The 20,923-nt window shown below is 55.2% G+C and overlaps 9 protein-coding genes across 9 annotated transcripts; 4 read left to right on the top strand and 5 right to left on the bottom strand.

Moving 5' to 3' along the window:
- Positions 1–1,107: 1,107 nt before the first annotated feature.
- Positions 1,108–3,503, top strand: SEC23 (GTPase-activating protein S23; the record flags this gene model as incomplete). The annotated part of the gene is made up of 2 exons (XM_064801816.1): positions 1,108–3,231; positions 3,282–3,503. The coding sequence occupies 2 exons, from the start codon at positions 1,108–1,110 to the stop codon at positions 3,501–3,503; spliced, it is 2,346 nt and encodes a 781-aa protein (XP_064660446.1).
- Positions 3,504–4,005: 502 nt separating this feature from the next.
- On the top strand, positions 4,006–5,148 carry HEM2 (Aminolevulinate dehydratase; the record flags this gene model as incomplete). The annotated part of the gene is made up of 1 exon (XM_064801815.1): positions 4,006–5,148. One exon carries the CDS (start codon positions 4,006–4,008, stop codon positions 5,146–5,148), a length of 1,143 nt encoding a protein of 380 aa, XP_064660445.1.
- Positions 5,149–5,468: 320 nt separating this feature from the next.
- LTR77_004560 (uncharacterized protein) lies at positions 5,469–7,528 on the bottom strand (the record flags this gene model as incomplete). Its single annotated transcript, XM_064801814.1, has 2 exons — positions 5,469–7,048; positions 7,111–7,528. 2 exons carry the CDS (start codon positions 7,526–7,528, stop codon positions 5,469–5,471), a joined length of 1,998 nt encoding a protein of 665 aa, XP_064660444.1.
- A 365-nt stretch (positions 7,529–7,893) lies between these two features.
- Positions 7,894–9,326, bottom strand: LTR77_004559 (uncharacterized protein; the record flags this gene model as incomplete). The annotated part of the gene is made up of 3 exons (XM_064801813.1): positions 7,894–8,517; positions 8,593–9,121; positions 9,298–9,326. 3 exons carry the CDS (start codon positions 9,324–9,326, stop codon positions 7,894–7,896), a joined length of 1,182 nt encoding a protein of 393 aa, XP_064660443.1.
- A 2,765-nt stretch (positions 9,327–12,091) lies between these two features.
- LTR77_004558 (uncharacterized protein) lies at positions 12,092–12,604 on the top strand (the record flags this gene model as incomplete). Its single annotated transcript, XM_064801812.1, has 1 exon — positions 12,092–12,604. The coding sequence occupies one exon, from the start codon at positions 12,092–12,094 to the stop codon at positions 12,602–12,604; it is 513 nt and encodes a 170-aa protein (XP_064660442.1).
- Positions 12,605–14,758: 2,154 nt separating this feature from the next.
- Positions 14,759–15,768, top strand: LTR77_004557 (uncharacterized protein; the record flags this gene model as incomplete). Its single annotated transcript, XM_064801811.1, has 3 exons — positions 14,759–14,786; positions 14,845–15,318; positions 15,377–15,768. The coding sequence occupies 3 exons, from the start codon at positions 14,759–14,761 to the stop codon at positions 15,766–15,768; spliced, it is 894 nt and encodes a 297-aa protein (XP_064660441.1).
- Positions 15,769–15,887: 119 nt separating this feature from the next.
- Positions 15,888–16,677, bottom strand: ERP1 (emp24p/erv25p- protein; the record flags this gene model as incomplete). Its single annotated transcript, XM_064801810.1, has 3 exons — positions 15,888–16,364; positions 16,425–16,489; positions 16,548–16,677. 3 exons carry the CDS (start codon positions 16,675–16,677, stop codon positions 15,888–15,890), a joined length of 672 nt encoding a protein of 223 aa, XP_064660440.1.
- A 431-nt stretch (positions 16,678–17,108) lies between these two features.
- LTR77_004555 (uncharacterized protein) lies at positions 17,109–19,178 on the bottom strand (the record flags this gene model as incomplete). The annotated part of the gene is made up of 1 exon (XM_064801809.1): positions 17,109–19,178. The coding sequence occupies one exon, from the start codon at positions 19,176–19,178 to the stop codon at positions 17,109–17,111; it is 2,070 nt and encodes a 689-aa protein (XP_064660439.1).
- Positions 19,179–20,094: 916 nt separating this feature from the next.
- Positions 20,095–20,574, bottom strand: YPI1 (Type 1 phosphatases regulator ypi1; the record flags this gene model as incomplete). The annotated part of the gene is made up of 1 exon (XM_064801808.1): positions 20,095–20,574. One exon carries the CDS (start codon positions 20,572–20,574, stop codon positions 20,095–20,097), a length of 480 nt encoding a protein of 159 aa, XP_064660438.1.
- Positions 20,575–20,923: the final 349 nt, after the last annotated feature.

Here is a 20,923-nt window from a genome sequence, read left to right as displayed (position 1 = left end):
AAAATGACTAAAAAACGATTAGCTGCAAGGAGAGAACACGTCCGACAGGCAGTAGCGATGACAGTGATTGTCGAAAAAGATTGTCGAGGGAGAAAAATTTGATTAATGTTATGGTGCGCCCGTTGCCGTGACGTTGTGTAACCCCAAACATCCATGATCTCATTTCCGAAAGTGGAAGGAGCATGATCAGGGTGACATGTGAAAGCCGCCATCTCGACGCCAGTGACTTACCAGGTGCGCTGTTGACAGGAAGTTGAGCAGCGCATCTTCTTCTCGGAGAGCATACGTGCAGTGACCATCTCGCTGCCATCTCAGGGATATGGGTCTCTGGGTATGCCGTCGACAGCCTGGTGAGCAGGCGTCACCGGCGCCGAGAGGGGACATGTGAACTCTTTGCAGCCACCCTCTCGATGCAACAGACCACATGCCGTGCTGTCATTGATCAGACGAGCAGCGATAGTCTCATTCTTGCCAGGAGAAGATGCGCTCCAGTTGGGATGAACGTGGAACAAGAGACAGTAAATGGTACGGATATGGCATACACAGGTCTCACTAACCTTTGCAGGCGGACAGCCGGAACCGTGATTGCTCCTCACTACGGTATATGCACGCAAAGGACGTTACGACTTCGACACGAGATGTAACCGCTGCTGATTCCCAACCTCTCCTCGCCGCCATGACGGCAGCATCAAGGCCAGGCGCCCAGCCATGGGTGAAAGACGTTGCTCTATGCTCAGCGCGAAAACAGACTCCTCACAGAGATGGAGAAGTAGCCTGTCGATCAGTAATGTGTATAAGCTGGCATGAAATGTAGATGAAGAAAAGAAGGAGAAAGGATTCGAGATGAAGTTGGGATTTTGATAGAGAAATGCACGGGCCTTCTTGCTTGGCACATATGAGAGGAAGCTACGTTTACTGAAGTGGTTGTCCAGAACAATTCGTCGTTACTACTACCACAATCCCCTTCCGACTACCGCATTACTCATTCCGACGGGCATAGCACACCGGATACGGTGGACAAAAGGGACGCCCAACCCGCGAATGCCACAAAAATAACGGCCCTCAACCCGCACCGCACATCCACCTGTCATCTTCTCGCCCGCCAACATGGACTACGACGCGCTCAAGGAGCAATGGTCCGAAATCGAAGACCGCGATGGCATCAGACTATCGTGGAACACCTTCCCTTCCACTCGCATGGAAGCCAGCCGGCTGATCGTGCCCATTGGAGCCAACTACACCCCGCTGAAGGAGAAGCAAGACGGCACACCATTGCTGCAGTATGAGCCGGTAACTTGCAAGAACCCATGTCGGGCGGTTCTCAACCCATACTGCCAGGTGGACATGCGTGCGCGGATATGGATCTGCCCTTTCTGTCTACAGCGCAACAACCTCCCTCCACACTACAAGGACATCTCAGAGCAGCAGATACCGCCAGAGCTGCACCGTGACAGCACGACGATCGAATACAGACTTGCGAGACCTGCGCCTACACCGCCAATCTTCCTGTTCGTGGTGGACACTTGTCAGGAGGAGGATTCGCTCAAGGCGCTCAAGGACAGCATTATCATGGCCCTGGGCCTCCTACCGCCGCATGCGTTGGTTGGGCTGATCACATACGGGACAATGGCGCAGGTACATGAGCTGGGCTACACCGAATGTGCGAAGTCGTACGTCTTCCGCGGCAACAAGGAGTACGCGGCAAAGCAGGTCCAGGAGATGTTGGGATTGGCAATGGCGCCAGGTGGTCGCCCAGGCATGCAACAGATGGCACCTCAGCCCGGAAGGCCTGCTCAGCCGCCACCAATGGGAGCATCAGCGCGATTCCTGCTCCCAGTGCAGCAATGCGAATTCCAGCTCACGAATGTGCTTGAAAGCCTGCAGAAGGACCCATGGCCAGTCGCGAACGACAAGCGTGCTGTGCGATGCACTGGTGTAGCTCTCTCGGTCGCTACGGGTTTACTTGAGACCAGCTTCCAGAATGCTGGCGCGCGTATCATGCTGTTCACTGGCGGTCCGGCGACGGAAGGACCAGGCATGGTTGTCAGCCCAGAGCTCAAAGAGCAGATTCGCTCACATCACGATATCGACCGGGACAATATCAAGTACTACAAGAAGGCCTTGAAGTTCTACGACCAGCTCGCGAAGCGGACAGCGCACAATGGCCACATCATCGACATTTTTGCTGGTTGTTTAGATCAGGTCGGTCTGCTTGAGATGAAGGGTCTGCCCAATAGCACTGGTGGCCACATGATTCTCACGGACTCATTCACTGCATCGATGTACAAGCAATCATTCGCCAAGATCTTCGATACCGACGCTGATGGCAACCTTGCAATGGGCTTCAACGCGAGTTTGGAGGTGCTGACAACGAAGGAGCTGAAAGTCACTGGGCTCATCGGACATGCTGTCTCGCTCAACAAGAAGTCAGCTTCGGTTGGCGAGACTGAGTGCGGTATCGGCAACACTTGCAGCTGGAAGATGTGCGGGATTGACCCTGCTGCATCGTACGGCGTCTACTTCGAGATCGCTGGCCAGGGCGGCCCGCAAGCAGCAGCCATGTCGCAGGGCCCACAGAAAGGCTTGATCCAGTTCCTGACATACTACCAGCACAGCGGCGGCCAATTCCACCTGCGAGTCACTACTGTCGCGCGAGACATGTCTGGTCCTTCTGGCGACCCCGCCATTGCTCGATCGTTCGACCAGGAAGCCGCGGCAGTGCTCATGTCCCGAATTGCAGTATTTAAGGCCGAAGTCGATGATGGCCCAGACGTCCTCCGCTGGGTGGACAGGATGTTGATCCGGTTGTGCCAGCGCTTTGCGGAGTACAGGAAAGACGACCCGACATCGTTCCGACTGGAAAGGAACTTCACCCTATACCCACAATTCATGTTCCATCTTCGACGGTCACAGTTCTTGCAGGTCTTCAACAATTCGCCTGACGAAACTGCTTTCTACCGGCATGTGCTCAATCATGAAGATGTCTCGAACAGCTTGGTCATGATCCAGCCAACGCTCGACAGCTACACTTTCGACCAAGACGGAGCTGTGCCTGTCCTTCTCGACTCCACCTCCATCCAGCCTCAGACCATCCTCCTTCTCGACACCTTCTTCCACATCCTCATCTTCCACGGCGAGACCATGGCGGAGTGGCGAAAAGCTGGCTACCAGGACATGGAAGGCTACGAGAACTTCAAGGAGCTGCTTGAGTCGCCCAAAGAAGATGCTCGCGTACGTCTCTTCACCCCTCCACCTACCGAACACATTACTGACCTCCGCAGGAACTCATCCAAGACCGCTTCCCCCTCCCCCGCTTCATCGTCTGCGACGCCGGCGGCTCGCAAGCCCGTTTCCTGCTCGCCAAGCTCAACCCATCGACCACGCATACGACCGGCAGCTATGGTGGTGTAGCACAGACGGCGCAGACGATTTTCACGGACGATGTGAGTTTGCAGACTTTTATGGATCATTTGATGAAGCTTGCTGTTAGCGGGACGAGCTGAGCGGGTTGATGTACTGGTGAGCGACGGCGCCTGAGGAAGGGAAAATGGCGGGTGTGTGCTGGGCTTTGTGGTTGCTGTACGTCTGTAGCGTCTGATAGAGGGTGGAAATGCATGTGATGATATCGACCTTTTCAACGGACTTTCACGTGATGGCACGTCTCCGTTTCTGTGTAACCTTGTATCTGGCTTCCACCGTCCAGCTAGACACCCTTCGATCTTTGGACTGTCGAGACGGTGGAGACTATGTGCATGCAAGGGATACGCACCGTAACTTCCTATTTCAGCCCTGCCCGCAGCCGCTCATCAAGAATCATAGATGAGCTCATTGGCTGGTGGCGTGGGGACTGGATTTAATACTCGGACGTTAACTCACATTGACACCACCACCTCTCTTCGAAGAAACGATACGCTACCTTCTTGTACGGCGAGGATTGAAGACGCAGTTCGGGCTGCATTGATTGCCTAGACATACCGACTGACCTTACCCGTACCATCCCCCACCATGTCCTTCTCCAACCTACTGAACGAGGTCACGTACCGCGACCAACGACCGTCGCCCGCGAACACCAACACCACCACTCACACCGACACCCGATCCCAGATCTCTCGAGCCCGATCATATGCCTCCACAGCCGCGACCAGCGTCAGCATAAGCGGCGACATCTCCTCTCAGCTGCACGGCGGCTACTCACACCCATTGGCAAGAGCATGGCAAGCAGAGCGCCAACTCACCAAATCCATGCTCATATACCCCCTCTTCATCACCGACAACCCGGATGAAGAAGAAGCCATTCCCTCGCTCCCCGGCCAGAAACGCTGGGGCGTCAACAAACTCATCCCCCTCCTCCAACCCCTCATCGCCAAAGGCCTCAAGAGCGTGATCCTCTTCGGCGTCCCTCTTGACCCCAACGCCAAAGACGCCCTCGGAACCGCTGCAGACGATCCCAAAGGCCCCGTGATAGCCGCGATCCGTATACTGCGCAAAGCCTTCCCTCGCCTCTTCATCAGCGCCGATGTCTGTCTCTGCGAGTACACTTCCCACGGCCACTGCGGCATCCTCCACGACGACGGCACGCTCAACAACCAACTCTCCGTCGACCGCATCTCGGACGTCGCCATGGCTTACGCCGAAGCGGGCGCTCATTGCGTAGCCCCCTCCGACATGAACGACGGCCGCATCCGCGCCATCAAGCTCAAGCTCATCGAAGGCGGGCTCGCACATCGCGTGGTGCTAATGTCCTACGCCGCGAAATTCTCCGGCTGCCTCTACGGTCCCTTCCGCGACGCAGCGGGCTCACAACCCTCGTTCGGCGACAGGAGGTGCTACCAACTACCCCCCGGCGGCCGCGGCCTCGCCCGACGCGCGATACACCGAGACATCGGCGAAGGCGCGGATATCATCATGGTCAAGCCCGCGACGCAATTTCTCGACATCATCAGCGATGCGAAGGAGATTGGGAAGGACCTGCCGATCGCGGCGTATCATGTTAGTGGAGAGTATGCGATGATTCACGCGGCGGCGAAGGCGGGGGTGTTTGATCTGAAGACGATGGCCTTTGAGGCGACGGAGGGCATTTTGAGGGCGGGAGCGAGTATTGTGGTTAGTTATTTCACGCCGGAGTTTTTGGACTGGTTGGAGACGTAGGATCAATGAGAGAGGTCCAGAACGAAGAACGTACACGCGTTCAAAGCATGCGACCAATACCCATTGTTTGAGATTCAAAGCACTTCGCGGCTGCTTGAACATGAGAGATGCATGATGAAATGACAGCGTGACTTGCGCTATACACAGTTATGGGTATTCGAACTCTGCTCAAGCATGAGACATGCAGTCGTCAACAACACTGATCCAAACAAATGCAGCTCCAACAATACCGTCCCATTCCCCAAGCGCCTCAGCAGCGCCAATGCTTCCCCAATCCAACCATCCAGACATCAATACATCCCAGGCACCCATGATACTCATCACGCAGTCTCAGCAACCCCACCCAACCCCACCGCCTGCTTACCCGCCGCAGCAGCTGCCTTCCTCGCCCTCTGCTTCTCAGCAAACTCCCTACTAGCCTGTCGACTCCTCTCCGCCGCATCGGCCTTTGCCTTCTTCACAGCAGCCTCGCGCTCGGCTTTCTCCTTGTCCGCGTTCGCTTTCGCCACGGCCGCGCGGTTGAAGACTTCTTTGCCTTTGGTCGTGCCTTTGCCCGTGGCGCTGCCGCTGCTCGTGACGCGCTGGGTTGTGGTGGTGGTAGCCGCGGGACCGGTGGAAGAGCGCGGCTTGCTGAGGTTGGCCAGGGAGGTTGAGGGGCGGGGACGAGTGGTCATGGAGGCGGTCGTGGGCTTCGTTTCTCTTGAGACGACGCGGGAGGTTGTAGCGGTTGGCTTGGTGGTGGCGACACTATTCGCGCGCTTGTGCGCCGCTGATGCTGCTGTGGTGAGCATCTTGAAGTCCTTGCCGTTCATCACACTCTCACGAGCTTTGCTGGCATTGGTTTGGCGGACTGAGGGTGCCTTGCTCAGCCCAGCAGGCACCGGTCTGGCTTTGAACGCTGGCTTCTTCTCCTCTTCCTGTGCTTCCTTCTGCTGCCGTGCTTCGCGAGCTGCTTTGAGCTTCGCCGCGACTGCTTCTCCAGGGAGCTGAAAGGTGCTCTGCGTGGGAGCCTTCCTGGACTTTGGCGGTGGTGGAGGTGTTGGAAAAGACATGGAGATGGGGCGTGTCTTGCTGTGTGGGATCACGACTTCCTTCTTCTCGCACTCCGGTGCCTTGTCGTCCTTCGTACTACTGGTCGATGTGACACGCTTGCCAGTTGGCACCGGTCTGACGGAAGAGCTCTCACGCAAGCTGCTGGATCTGCCAAGCGCCATTGATGGTTGTGGTCGTCCGAGTGTTGGCCCTTTCGAAGCAGTATCTTTGTTGTGAGCCATTGAGATGCGCGCAGCAGCAGCCTTGGTCGTGCGGACAACTGGCGCCGCCTTCTTCGGTGGTGTTGTGCTCTTCTTCGGCTTCTCGGGCGACGTTTGCACTTCTGGGATGTCCTTGTTGACAGTCTCTACTGCATCGTCAAGCTGATCCAGAGCAATGACTGGGTCATGGGTGACCGGCGTTAGCTGTGATGATCTTGACGGCGTACCAGTCGTTGACACCACCGCGTTCTCTAGCTCATCGTAGTTGGGTGTTTGGGGAGTAGCCATTGGCTCTTCTGGCTCGACGTTCTCCTTGTTGCTAGTTGATCGCTTTCCCGATGTTTCGTTGCGAAGGTGTTTGATGAAGTTGGGTACAGCGCTTGGTAGAGGTGATGTTGGTGCGTCGAAGGCGGAAGGCGACTCTACTTCAAGCATTGGATCGATCGACTGGTTTGTCTCAGCAGCGGTGAGGCTGTCTTGTGGTGTCTCCTCTTTCATAGTTTCAGACTCATCAGGTGTCTGGCCAATGCCGTCGATTAGAGATTTTGGTTCGGTTTCTTCTTCCGCCCGTCTCTTGAGTTGGCTTCTGGTGAGTTTGACAGCTGGGCTGGGTGGACTGGTTGGACGTGATGTATCCTGAATCGCAACTATGCAGGGGTGCGTTAGCGCGAAGTGACCTTCCAGGATGAAGCAACAATGTGAGACATACGCTCAGGAACCTCTGCCATCAAGTCTTCCGCTGCCTTTTCGCTGGCTGGCGACGGTGCAGACTCGTGTTCGTCGGGTAGAACGTCTTGGCTAACGTGCTCAATCGACACATCCTGCTCAGTCGCAGTGCTCACCGCAAGATCATTATTCTTGCCCTTCGCACCGCCCTTCTTACATTTCTTCCCGCGAATAGATTTCCTTAGCTCTTGTCCTTCATCTTCCTGCTGGCTCTTGCTTTCGGCACTGTTAGGTGCGATCTCGCCAAGGGGCTGTCGTTCAGTAGGCTCTGGAGTTGCGCCCTTAACGCTCGTCTTTGCGAAAACAGCAGCCTCTTCGCCAGGGATCTCAAGAAGGGCATCTTCGTCGACGTGCAGTTGCTCAGCAATCTCAGCGGCCTGCTTGCGCGTCATGCGACCCATGGTGGACCACGCTTTAGGAGTTTGTGTATCGATGTCGTCTGAATGTATGCCTGGATTGGTAGGCCTTTCGATCGTGAGGTGCGTTGCTTGCTGAATTTGGGTGACTGTATGCTATGCTCGAGGTCGGTGGAGTTGTTGGGTTTGTCTGGTTGTTGTTGTCAGGGCGTGGATGTGAAACAGACAGCAAGGCCAGATGCGCTGATCTCCTCGATTCGGATGTTGACGTTCGGCTGTTTCCACAGTAGCAAAACACGCTAAGCCGTCTGGAGAAGATGCGCAACGACATCGCTCCGCTTCATATGATCCCACAAGCTGGAAAAAAATGTCAGTCGATGTATCAAAATGGTAGGTCCCGGTCTCTTATATTACCTCCACAACTTCTTGGTTCGCCGGACAGGCCCTCTTGCCTTAGCAATCTGCTCGTCGATGTTCCGGAGCCTGGCCTCACGCTCATCGTTCTTCGCCGTCTCCTGTACCCTTGCCCTGAGTTCCTCCCCCGCCGCTTGCTCTCTCATTGTTCGTCTCTCTTTCTCCCTTGCTAATGCCTCTCGGGCTGCCATGACTCCAGCCCTGATCGATGCCAAACTGCCATAGTCCACCTCTGCCATGATGCCAGCATTCACCTCCGCCGTACTGCCAGCCTCCACCTCTTCAATTTCGCCATCCTCCAGCTCTCCAATTTCGCCATCTTCTAGCTCTTCCATTTCGCCATGCTCCACGTCTTCCATGCCGCCAGCGTCCACCCCTTCCACGCTGCCAGCCTCAACCCCTTCCATGCCGCCAGCGTCCACCTCTGCCATGCCGCCTGCCTCCACCGCTGCCATGCCGCGGGCCCTCTCACCAATTCCATTCACAAGACGTTCCGACCCGACAATGGGACCTTTGCAAGCAAAGCAGGGGTTACGTACCATGTCGTTTGCTACCAGTCTTGATGCGAGACCTGCCAGCTTGTCTGCAACCTCGTTGCCAATGCAGCCGTTGTGCGCTTTCTGAAGACACAGAAACAGGAGTAGTCAGCAAATGTCTTGCACATGTGTGCAATGAAATTCAGATCCATCACTTACCACCCACAGAAACCTCGCCTCAACGCCACTTCCGCCGAATCCCCTCAGCTCCTCGAAGATATCGTTCATGGCCCTTGAGCCGGTCCAGGCGTTTTCCATAGCCATCAATACCCACATCGAGTCCGTGTAAATTGTGAGTCGCTGGTACTGTATCGGCATCAGCTTACGGGCAAGCTTTAATGCCTCCAGCATCGCCCAGGCCTCTGCCTCGTCTGAGCCGCTGATCCAGCCCAGAGCGAAAGCCTTTCCGGCCCACACGCCGTCGTCGGTCTGGTATGCAATGCCGGCGCCACCGATCTGCTCGGTGTGGAAGAATGATCCATCGGCGTATATAGTTAATACTTTTTTTTGGAGTGCTGCTTCTCCGACGTCAGTGCGGTCGCTCGTTGGTATATCGCTCGCTGCAGTGGCGGCAGAAGTGTCATTACCTTCGAGAGGGGAGGCAGAAGCCACCGCAGCCGTCAGAGCTTCCGACAGGGTGGTGGTGGCCGTCGTGACTGATGGTGTGGATGTGACTGTTAAGTAGAAACTGAAGAAAAGTCGAAAACGGGGTGTGTGCTCTCCATGTGTTCGCACGACCTCACTTCACCTCCCTGTCCGTCTGTGACCTCACCACAGTATGCGTTCAGGGATGAAGACAGAGTTACAGAAACGACTTAGGCATTATACTCAACTTGACTGTAGTATACAAATAGAACGAGATACTCATGTTGTTGGACGTGACTGTCGGCCATCTTTGCAGAGGGAAGCAATGGTATTTATCCTCACGATCATGTTCTGATTCAAAGGATTGATGCTGAAAGGGAAGCTTGCTACCAACCTTCAAGCAGCCTACCATAACTTTCGATCACGTTTCTGGTACCTTCCCAAGAAGGCAGCAACGACAACGTGAAGGCGGCCCACCAGTCGAGTCTGGTAGTCTTCTCCTAGAGATGTTGACCCCCGAAAAGGCTATAGCCCTCTCTTCAGCTGGCTGTTGTCGTGTGCAAGAACACCACCAATCTGCCCCATTTCCCTGCGGCAGCTTGACTGGCCAGGGGAGTCCAAGGAGGTTGGGATTACCAGCGGCGTAAGTCTGATCTTTCCGACGTCGTAGAGACTAAGGAGAGGCTCTTTCCGGCTGCCCTCGTAGTGTCCCGCATTGCTGCGTCCATTCTTTTCTGGCGTAGGCTGGGTTTCCCATTGGTGCCACAGTGACTTGAGCTCATCGGAGAAAACGGTGACCCTCCTCACTCGACACAGGAGGCAGTGGCGGAGACGTACCTCCCGACATCAAGTTCCATACAAGGTCCGCTCAAGCCGTCGCTCGGTCGAAATGCCATCCCTCACTGCCTGACTTCAACAAGCTCTCCACGGCGGCCGTCCGTCGTCGCCGATGCGTTTCCACAACGCTGAGACTGTGGACCGTGCGGGATGCTGCGATACACGAACGAATGTCACCTCCCGTAGCCGAGGGCAGCACGAGCGTGGAGCGACCTTCCAGTCGGTACCGACGGATACCGACAGAGTGTTCCTGTGCTCTCACAATCGGCAATATTGCCCGGCTGGGACCGACAAAGCTCGTCCTGCCCTCATCCTGCTCGGTGGCTGATCCAGACAAGGGCTAGACACCCTCAGATAAATGTGATCGGCCTCGTCTCCGCCACATCAATTGCGACTGCGGCTAGATGATTGTGGAGAAGTGGTGTATTTCATTCTTCTGAACGTTTGACGCTAGGGTATTGCGTGCACGCTCTCATGAAGCCATTGCTCGATGGCGCACACAGCGCGGATCAAGCAGCTGTGCAACGAGAGAAAGGAGCGCCGTGCATGGAAGCTCTGACGTACATTCCTGCTGCTGTACTCCATAATCCTCGGGCAACAACAGGCAGAGCTTGCCTCCCAGCGATAAGGGACTATCAAGGGACCTGAAGGTATCTCCGTACCTGGTCGGGTGCCCCTCTCCATTCGTGCCATGTGTTCCGAGGAAGAGGAGTCCGTCGAGTGCCAGAGCAGACCACGGTCTAGCTTGGCGTGGGGGTGGTTGCATGTATACTGTACTTTCACGCACGTTCCAATCAGTGTAAGGGTGGACTGTGCCATCCTGGCTTTTGCATGAACCAGCCAGCTTCATCAGGTGGTTGCTCTGGCTTGCTCGGAAGGTGGCAGGTAAAGATGGACCTTTGACTACGACACCCCGGTTTGTTGGAATAATAACACATCCGGCTGCTTGTGGCGAAGCAGATCAACAGCCGGGCTATGCGCTTCCAACGGCAATAATGGTCATCGAATGGTTGAACTCCAGTTTGGGTTGGGTCAGTGCGTGGTGGTCGGAGCCGAACGATGGAGTGAATGACCCCACAGCTTGCGGAATTTTAACTCGAGATGCTCAAACCTTAGCGCCTTGAGAGGCTCATTCACGATGCTGTGTGACCCGGACCTGCTTCTCAGAAGAATGAAGGCAAACAGTATTCCGACACTGGAAGGGTTGGCGAGCCCAGACCAGCCTCGTCGAGCGTGTCCGCTGCGGTTGAGCGAGAGACGGCAGGGCCAACGCGGAAGCAACCAGCGACATCGTCCCGTATCTATCCGGACCGCAGCGAAGTCCGATTGTGTAGAGTCACCAGATACGAGTGGATCATGCTAGTCGTGACCCCGAGCAGTTTGAAGAAGCAAAGCAGCAAGAAGACGCGCCGCGGCCGACCGAGACAGGACCTCAGCAAGCCTCTAGTTCGATTCTACCTGAAGTTTGGTAGTCGTCCTGCTGGCTGCTGGCTGGACTCGCGGCGGCTACTGAAAAAATCCGACCCTCGCTTGCCGTTCTCGCCGTTCCCGTTGCAGGATGGTTGGCATGCCCAACACGCTAATGTAACCGCTCTCCGTCTGGGGATTGCGAATTACCTCGCGCTGCTACTGCACGAGGACGGGGATCGGCCCAGCAGAAAGCAGAGGCAATCTTGAGACTCTCCCACTGCCAATGGTTCCACACGCGCACTCGCCCTCTGGCAGCTGTTGGAGACAAGAGCTCATCCCGCCAGCTCACCCACGCTTCTCATGCAACTACTATTGCGATTACGATTAGACCCATGCACCACTACGCCAACGTCCAGTCAGTGCACATGCCTGAGCCCCCCACACACACACACACCTACCTCATGCTCATTTGTCGCAAGGCCAGGCGTACCTGAAAGCAGGTCATTGCCAACAACCTTTCAGACCCTTCTCCGCTTCTGTACTTCTTATACACGCTGCTCATCCTCTTCGTTGAGAGTCATCCGCCCATACTTTTCGAGTCACCACCATCTACTTCCAGACCATCGTTGTGAGACATTGATCACCCGTCCGATCGTCTTATCATCTTACCACCATCATCATTCTTCGACTAGAGCACACCATCTTCCGTGCGTGGGTGATTCATCAGCCTCGCACTTGGAAATAATAATTACCGCATCCCACGAACATCAACACACCAAACACCATCACTACTCTCACGACTCTCGGCTTCTTACATTCTACCACCATGGACTGCTTCCAGGACTTCTGCCTCAACTGCGATCGCCAGGCATCTTCCGGCCTCTACTGCTCACAGTCATGTCGATTGGCCGACCTCGAGAAAGCCAGCGCTCCTTCCAGCCCTGTACTATCAAACCACTCCTCATCAACAACACGACAGCAACAACAATATCAACCTTCGTGGGCATCATCATCGGGCTTCGGCAGCGGATCAGGCTACATCATCACCTCGACTCCCAAGACCGAAGAATGGACACGAACCTACACCCAGCCCAGCGCCAGTGAAGAGCGGAGTCCGCAGTCGTCGTACTTCATGCGGACGCCGGCGAAGGAGGCTCGCCCAGCTTCGCAAGGTACTCAGCGTTCGCTGACACCCTCGTCGTCAAGGAGCTCGTTGGCCTCGAACACGAGTGGGTCGAACCCAAACGCCATCTCAGAGCAAGCACGTCAGGAGCTCCAAGAGTACTTCAGCGCGTTCGATCAGGCCAAGGCGTCGAAGCGGAGACAGAGTACGTGGTAGCTTGGGTCTGAGCAGCGTCTTCTGCGATATGTCTCGGGACAGCTGCCCCGACACATCCGGACCACTGTTTCAGCAAGCTCTTGTGAATGTTATTCATACCTGCAACATCTACGACACAGAACGGGAGTATCTTTCAACGAAAAAGAGTGTATGACTAAAAAGCATCTGTTTGTCTGAGCATGGGACTACGCAGCAAAATAAGTTTCATTGCGTTTTGGAAATGTGGATGTTCAAGGAAGGAGGGGAAGGGCCATGTCTCGGGGCCCCAGGGATGCATGTATCACGTGTTGGAAACCGGTGCTATCACCGTCGTTAAGGGTGTGGAGTCTTACTTGGGATGATATTATGGAGGATACCCCTGCTTTTGGTTGCGTTTCGGAATGGGCTGAAAGGGTGTTTCAGTGTGGATGGGATGTGCATGTAGGGGTTTTTGGATCATGAGGTGGGGAAGGAGAGCTTTCGGTGGATGGCAGTACGGCTTGCTACGATGGCTCGGAGACTTTGAGCAGGCCGACAGTGTTTGCATAGCATTACCTCCTACCATATGGATCACTCTATGTGAAACCTACCTGACATCCACTCTCCTCTCCACCAGCCTATTGAATCGACTCTTTCCCGAGCTCTGTTCCACTAACCGAACGAGCATCGATGTTACCTCCGCCCAACGACACCGGCTCCCTGCCTTCGAACGACTACCGACGGCTACTTACCTACAGGTACTGAAGATATCACAGCAGCTCGACCAGCCTGCCACTTCCAGCCTCCCCTACCCCTCTCAACTGTGCAAAACAAACCCCACCGGAGCTGTTGGAAGTCGCACATGATGCCAAACCGGACGTTTATCCGCTTGGAATGCAGTCAGTCGAATGAAGCCGCACGCTGTGGAATTGCGTACTACCTTCTATGCAGAGGGAGTGGGATGTTGACGCGATCAGCGTGATCTTCAAAAACCCTGTTCCGTGATCGCTGCGGTCCACTCCTCCACGAGATAAGGTGAAACCTTTTGCTCCACTGCGGTTCGATCTGCGCTCCGCGCCGCTCCTTCGGAGTCCTCACCCTTGCTGGATTGAGATATCATGGAAGTTCGTCGAGCTCGTATCTTGTGGAGTTGGTGTGCGGCATTTGTGTAGCTTCGTGTCGCTGCAAGCCGCATACCACGCCGTATCTTGTGGGCGTTGGACCGTGGCAGGAGATAGGCCAAAACGGACCGCAGTCCGAGATGTCAGTACTGCGGTACATGTACTTCTTATCTTCTTTCACGACAGGATCCGTTGAGCTTGCCAACGCCTACCTTAGCAGTATGGCTCGCCTCCAGTCCCAAGCACGTTCAAAAGAAGTTCGGTCTCGTTGGCAAATACACAAACAGCCCAGTATGGCTTCCCATACCATACAGGTCCCTGCCGGATCAGATCAATACAGTTAAGTGCAGACACACGAACAGGATGCTTCGTCTTGTCCTTGTCCCGATGCGTCACAGCGAACGGATCCGAGGCAGTCAAGCATTGCTTCACGTAGTCTCTTGTCGCCGCTGTCGCTCTCACGAAGACGCTATAGCTTTGTAGTCAGAGTAGGTAGGAAGAAAGAATTGAGGGAGCTTGAGGCCAGAGTAGCACAAGCACCGGAGTAGTCAAACCCAACATCTCCAGCAGGCCATCATGGCGGCTTTGTGTCGGTACGAGAACACCATAATTCTTATACGGACAAATGAGATGGGAAGGTCTTTCCGTCCCGTCGAGGTGAATGTCAGGTGCATGTGACTTGGAATGGACAGAGGGAACTGAAAGCTTTGACCGCCACACCGGCCTCGCCAACCTCACCTCGTTCCATGCCCTGCCTTTGCCTTGCCGATACCTCTACAATTGCATCGAGTTCTCGTCACAGAGAGCAAGGCTTGACGACAAGGTAATAAGACAGTATCTTCCACGGATTTGGCTATCGTGTAAACATCGGCGGCCGCAGTCATCGTGACGTCGAAGCTCCGCAAGAGCAGACTCTGCGATTCCTTGACGCGTTGTTGAGCAGTCAACGCGAGACGAGTAAAACTGGACTATAAGGCTAAGTTCTCTGACTGTCACACTTTTCCTTGTTGTACTCTCCAAGACCGTTTCATACTCAGATCCCTCAATTGCCTCATCACCACGTGAAGAAGACAAGATGACAGACAAATCTCAATTCGAGCAGGGTAGGTACACGAACCTGTACTGCTGAGTGATAGAGGTGCGACTAACACACTGAGAAAGGCCACCAAGTCCCCACCGGCGACCAGCAACCGCCAGGCCTCCAGCACAAGCTCCAGACGCAGCCCGCAGCCGCCCAGGTACCCACCGAAGATGGCGGCTACCAGATGTACAAAGCGGCTGGCAAGCTGAAGGGCAAGAAGGCTCTTATCACCGGGGGAGACAGCGGAATCGGACAAGCGACAGCCATTCTCTTCGCCATGGAGGGCGCAGACTCCTTCATCACCTACCTACCTGAGGAGGAGAAGGACGCACAACAGACGAAGTCCTACGTCGAGAGTCATGGCCAGAAGTGCCACCTCTATCCTGCGAACCTGAAGGGCAAGGACGTCTGCAAGAAGATGGTGGACGAGGCGCTGAAGCAGATGGGCGCGATCAACATTCTCTTCAACAATCACGCCTACCAAATGCAGGTCAACAGCATCGAGGACTTGTCGGAGGAGCAGTGGGAACACACCTTTGACACGAATATCCACCGTAAGTTGGCAGACTTGGTCGAGACGAAGCGAGCAATGAGCTGATTGTGATAACGCAGCATTCTTCTACATCTCAAAGTACACGATCCCGCACATGAAGCAAGGCGACACAATCATCAACAACGGCTCCGTCAACGCCTACGTCGGGCGCCCAGATCTGCTCGACTACACCAGTACCAAGGGCGCCATCATCGCGTTCACCCGTGGCTTGTCGAATCAGTACGTGAGCAAAGGCATCCGCGTCAACGCCGTTGCGCCAGGGCCGGTCTGGACGCCGCTTGTGCAGGCCACGATGGACCAGCCCACACAGTCGCAGTTCTCCTCGCCGATGGGCAGGCCAGGACAGCCGAGCGAGATTGCAACGTGTGTGGTGTTTTTGGCGAGCACGGATTCCAGCCAGCTGAGTGGGCAGACGATCCACTGCAATGGCGGTGTCATTGTGAACGGCTGAAAGCGTGGAAGCGCCTCTCCGTGTTGTATGCTTGACGGCAACTCATATAGATGCATGAATTCATGACTTTGCACGCCAGGTGCCTGCCTTATCATCACACTTTTCTGTCCCATCTCTTCCTACGTCAACTTCTGCTTAATGAAGAAAGCCCTCAAATAGCTCAACTGCCACGCGCACGTCGCCCCCAGCACAAACAACTGTATCAACATCCACCTCACCACCCTCGAATTGACCAACTCACTCTGGTCCCTGAACTCCGCCTCCCTCTCCCGCTGGAAAACCTGCTCCCGTCTCAAATCCTGCAGTCGCGCATTCAGATCCTTCAGCTTCTGCACCACCTCGCCCACCTTCTCTTTATCCGAGCTCTCAATCTGCGACGTCTCCCCAATCGCCATATCCAGCTCCAACTTGACGCCCCCGGCTTGCGCACCGGAGAAGAGGAAGCCCCGTGAAGCGGGCACGTTGGTCGGGGTGAAGCAGATGCGGTGTTCGCCAGAGTCCGCGGCGGAGAAGGTGAATTTGCCGCTGGCGCTGCCGCGTTGGGAGACGACGCGGTGGTCGTTGTCGAAGACTTCGTCGACGGTTATGAAGAGGCCCTATGAATGTAATGAGTATGGGAGGAGCGTGCATTGGGGGTGTTTGGGTAGTGCGTGTACCATGTCACCGCCGCCTTCGACGTAGGAGCGCGCTTGTTCGTTCCATTGGGATGCTTTAAAGTGGCCTAGTTGTCTTGCGTCAGTGCCGTGGTCTTTTGAGCGCCTGGTGTGTCCTGTCCATACCAACTACCAGCGTGTCCTGCGGTAGCTCCTCGAAGAAGCATTTTTGCGTTGGACCGTCAATGTAGAAGTACAGCGCCTGTGCCTGGGTCAAGAGCAGCGCCAGGCTCAGGCAGGTTGGTAACGACCACATCTTGGGCTCGTGGATAGCGTAAGGACGGTTTATGGCTTTCTCGAAACCTTCGACGTTCGCTCTCTTGACACGCGAGCGAAACGGGAAGTTCTTGGCACTTTTGGACCCCTTTTTCACATGCGCAGAGAAAGTGACAGTCTTCCAGCTTTGCGACTCACATGTAAGTAGGAGCAAAAAGCGTTAAAGACTACCGACAGCACTTCGACTCCGTAGGTTCATTGACTATTGCGCTAGATCTTCTCACAGTGAACGAAGACATGTTATGTTAACGAGGGCAATGTAGCGTTTTCGGGTGCCATTGGATTTGGGAGAAGACATTGAATTCAAGCACGTGCCTCTTCTCTATGTACTGGAAACTATCTCAACGACCTATTATCACCACTGCCATGCCTCCTACGATTGCAGCAGCAACAATACATCTGTCCTCAGACTCAACGACCATTCGGCATTGTCCCGTTCTCAACATGAACCACATTCGTCAAGTCCAGCTCATGCTCAAACTCCTCCTGGATCTTGATCACCTGCTGTAGCTTCGGCCCGTCCAACGCCTCGCCATGGAACTGCGCCAAGCTCTTCGCAGTCCGAATGACATTCTTGATCTGGCGACCGTTAATGTCCGCCTGCGCAAGGTCATCGTACCCTTTATCGTCCAGCTTGACATCTCCGCCCGCCTTGTCCAGGAAGTTCTTCCAGATCTGTTTGCGGGATGAGACAGTGAGGTCGTTGTACTTCAGCGGTACGTGTATACGGCTCTTGAAGGCGTCGTCGAAAGTACTGACGCGGTTGGAGGTCAGGAAGAGGATGCCTTCGTAGTACTCGAGCACGCGAAGGAAGATGGAGACCAGGGAGTTGCGCTCGAGGTCATGGAGGCTGCGGCGTTCCAAGAAGATGTCTGCTTCGTCGATGAGTAAGACGGCGCGCCAGGTGGATGCCATGTCCAGGATGCGGCTGAGGCGCTCGTCGAGGGTGGAGCTTTCTACTCCAAGATCGCCTGAGCTGACGGAGTAGAGCGGACGCTTGGTGTACTCTGCGACTGTTTCGGCGGTGAGCGTCTTGCCGACACCAGGCGGACCATGCAGGACCATGATCAGGCCTTTGCCTTTGCCCTTGACGATGTCGTCAAAGCTGAGGCGTTGCTGGATATGCGTGGAGACCAGAGCCTTCACGAGACCCTTCTGCGCATCCGGCAAGACCAGCTGCTCGAAGCAGTTCGGGTTCCAGTCAACCGGGCTCAATTTGTCGACGAACATCTCGATCCAGCGCTTCTCGCTGAACGAGAAGCCGCGGACCATGCAGGACGCAAGCATACATTGCTCATCCGTAAGCGGGTCGATCTCAAGCTTCGCTTCAGGCAGCAGATCCAATGTCTGATGCTCATCGTCGGCATCGTACTCCTGGATGCGTCGTCGCTTCGACCTCTTCTCCTCATCAGACTTGAACGCGCTGACATTGAATGCAAGATTAGCCTGCAGTCGGTGGAAAGTCTTGGTGTCGACGACCACACGACCGTCGATGTTGTACCGATCTGCTCCGCAGCCGCCGCTGTATTCCAGCGCGATGCCTTTGTAGTTGCGAAAGTGCATCCCGGCGTGCTCTTCCCACCGGCGTCCGCGAGCGATGAGCTGTTTCTCGACATCAGCCTTCGCTGAGTGCCAGTCCATCGGGAAGGCGGAGAGGTCGCTGATCTTTTCGGCGCCGGAGAAGGCAGCGATCATGCGGCTGGCGCCTCGCGTGCCCATGTCTTCGCCGTCAAAGTCGACGTACTCCGTGGTGAGGACCAAGCCAGGCGGATCACAGCTGTAGCCGTACTGGAGCAGATTGAAGGCACGCGGCTGGCCGAAGATGGGAGCATAGACCGTTGTCGTGCCAGGACGGAAGATCGTCCAGAGATGCTGGTAACTAACCATGCCTTGCTCCAGCAAGTTTTCGGTCTCCTCTATCGTCTCGGCAAACTCCTCCGCTATGAAGTCCATGAGCAGTCCGAGATGATCAGCAGCTTCGGAGCCTTCCTCCAACTCCTCTCCAGCGTCCTCCAGCTCCTTGCGGTAATGGAACAACACCCGGTAAGGCTTGTCAATGGTGATGTCCTTCGTATTAAACGAGATGCCCGGGAAGTTCTGGATCGTATCCTTGAGCACATCCTTTAAATGCTGCGAGTTGATCTGCAAACTCGTCTTCGCCACGTACGGATGCTTGTGGTCGCCAGCCATATGTCGGACCAGACACAGCGCGAACTTGGACCACCAGTTGACTTGCTCTGGAATCTCCTCCTCCACGGTCTCCGCATAGTAAGTCTGGCCCTGCTCGGTGAACTTCTTGTCGATGTACTTCAGCTCCGCTCGCATGGAGCCTTCCTCGATCTCCTTGAGCTTCTCTGCTTCTTGCTCGTCGAGCTCTGGGTTGTCGATGACGCCGCCGTTCGGTCCTGGCCCGTTAGGCCGGTTCACACGGGGTGGCATGCCGCCGGTGGACTTACGGGCGGTTTGTTTGGTGCGGGCCATGTTGGTTGGAGTGGTGGATGTACCCTTGTGAGGAAATAATGATGATAAAGGAATTGTGTTTGAGAGGACAAACAGGAAGTACTTATGCATGTAGGTACTGTCCGCACGTGCCAAAGATTGGCAGGGAAGTCAGCAGCTAGTAAGGCAGACCTGCAGTGTGACTGGCCTTCGTACACACAGTCACGTTTTCCGACTCCACAATTTTCCCAATTAGGGAAGCAAGGCAACAATTACAAGGCAGCTGTCCGGTGAAGATGGATCTGAAAGAAAATAAATGTTAGAGCAGCAGTTCTTCTGGCCCCATGCCATCATTATCCGAGTCTTGCACTAGCCACCCGTTGCCACCTCGGCATCACGGTTCCCTTCAATCATCACTCAACCTTGGGTCTAGCTCCCAGCAATATCGCATACACAGGAGGCGCTACGCAACTCCCTCGTCCTGCGAATCATTTTTCTCAAAGCTGAACTCAGGTGCTCTGTCCTGCAAAAGGAAGCTCCTGGGTTGATCGAAAGTAGAGACAGGTGCGGCCGGTATTGGGAGCATTCGTCTCGAGTCATGCTTGTTCGGAATCTCTTCGATGTTGCACGCTGAGCTCAAGACATGCAATATTTCATGGCGGTTCAGAACGATTTGCGCGCATCGAAAGGCCGGTGATCGTGATGGCGCCGAAGCAGATGGAGCTGATGGCTGCCCAAAGGTAGCTGCTGTTGCCAATAATGCCTTCCACTGCTGAAGGATTCGTGCGCCAGGATCAAATCGTTATCTCCTGCTTCGATCGCGTCGTCTCTATCGAGACTGCAGATGCCGCCGATGCATGTTGATAGCTGTGTCGATATAGCCTACACTGGCGACGCGGTGATGTGTGCAGCCATGTCTCTGAGTGACCATTCCAGTCGCATGCAGCCCTGTCTCTGCTCATCCACCTGATTTACTCTTGTTCTTCGGCTGCCGCTCGTAGGCGTTCGGGCTGGCCTTCCTCTCCTTTCCCTTGCCCTTGCCATCACCCTCGTGCTCATGCTGATGCTTTCGTCCGCGACCTTTGCCTTTGCCGCTCCCACCGGCTCTCCGCGCTCGACTCAAGTCAGGCTCAGAGTCACTGTCGCCATCGCTGGAGCTGCTCGAGTCGGAATCTGATTCGCTGTCGCCAGGCTCGTGCGGCTTGTGATAGATACAGCACACTTTGGAGCTCTTCTTGCCCATGCCCTCGTTGTCGACTACATCCTCTGCCCATTGCACTCGGGGCCGCTCTTCGGGCTGCGCGCGAAGGCGAAGCGTACCGAAGGGAACACTAGGGCCAGCAGTGGTAGATGTGATGGTCTGCGAGCCACTCTGAGCGTTGGGGGCTGAAGTTTGAGAACCCGCTGGTCGTACAGAAGTGCGCGGCTGGTTCGACATTGTAGATTGTCAGGCCTGCAAGCGGTCGTTTCGATAGTTAGTTTGTCTGGCGTCGATGCGTAGGTACGTCTTTGTTTCTCTCTTGGATCGTGAATGTCGGAATTAATGAGCGAGGAAAGTGGGGCCTCACTGGCCAATTCTAGCATCCCGTGACTTCGATATGGCAACCGCTTGAGACAGACCTCAGCAATACATTTTCACGTCACAAACTCCAATCCGTGAATTGAAGGCGAACAGCTTACGGACTGATACGTGATTTGGCGCTCAAGCACTGGAGGCAGCACCGCTTCTCCACACCACACTCGCGCCGGTGGCTCCTCCGCCGCCAGACACCAATCTCTTCTTCCTC

Source organism: Saxophila tyrrhenica, assembly GCF_035928015.1.
Source record: "Saxophila tyrrhenica strain CCFEE 5935 chromosome Unknown scaffold_6, whole genome shotgun sequence".
Lineage (NCBI taxonomy): Eukaryota > Fungi > Ascomycota > Dothideomycetes > Mycosphaerellales > Extremaceae > Saxophila > Saxophila tyrrhenica.
This window is presented reverse-complemented; position numbering and strand designations above follow the sequence as displayed.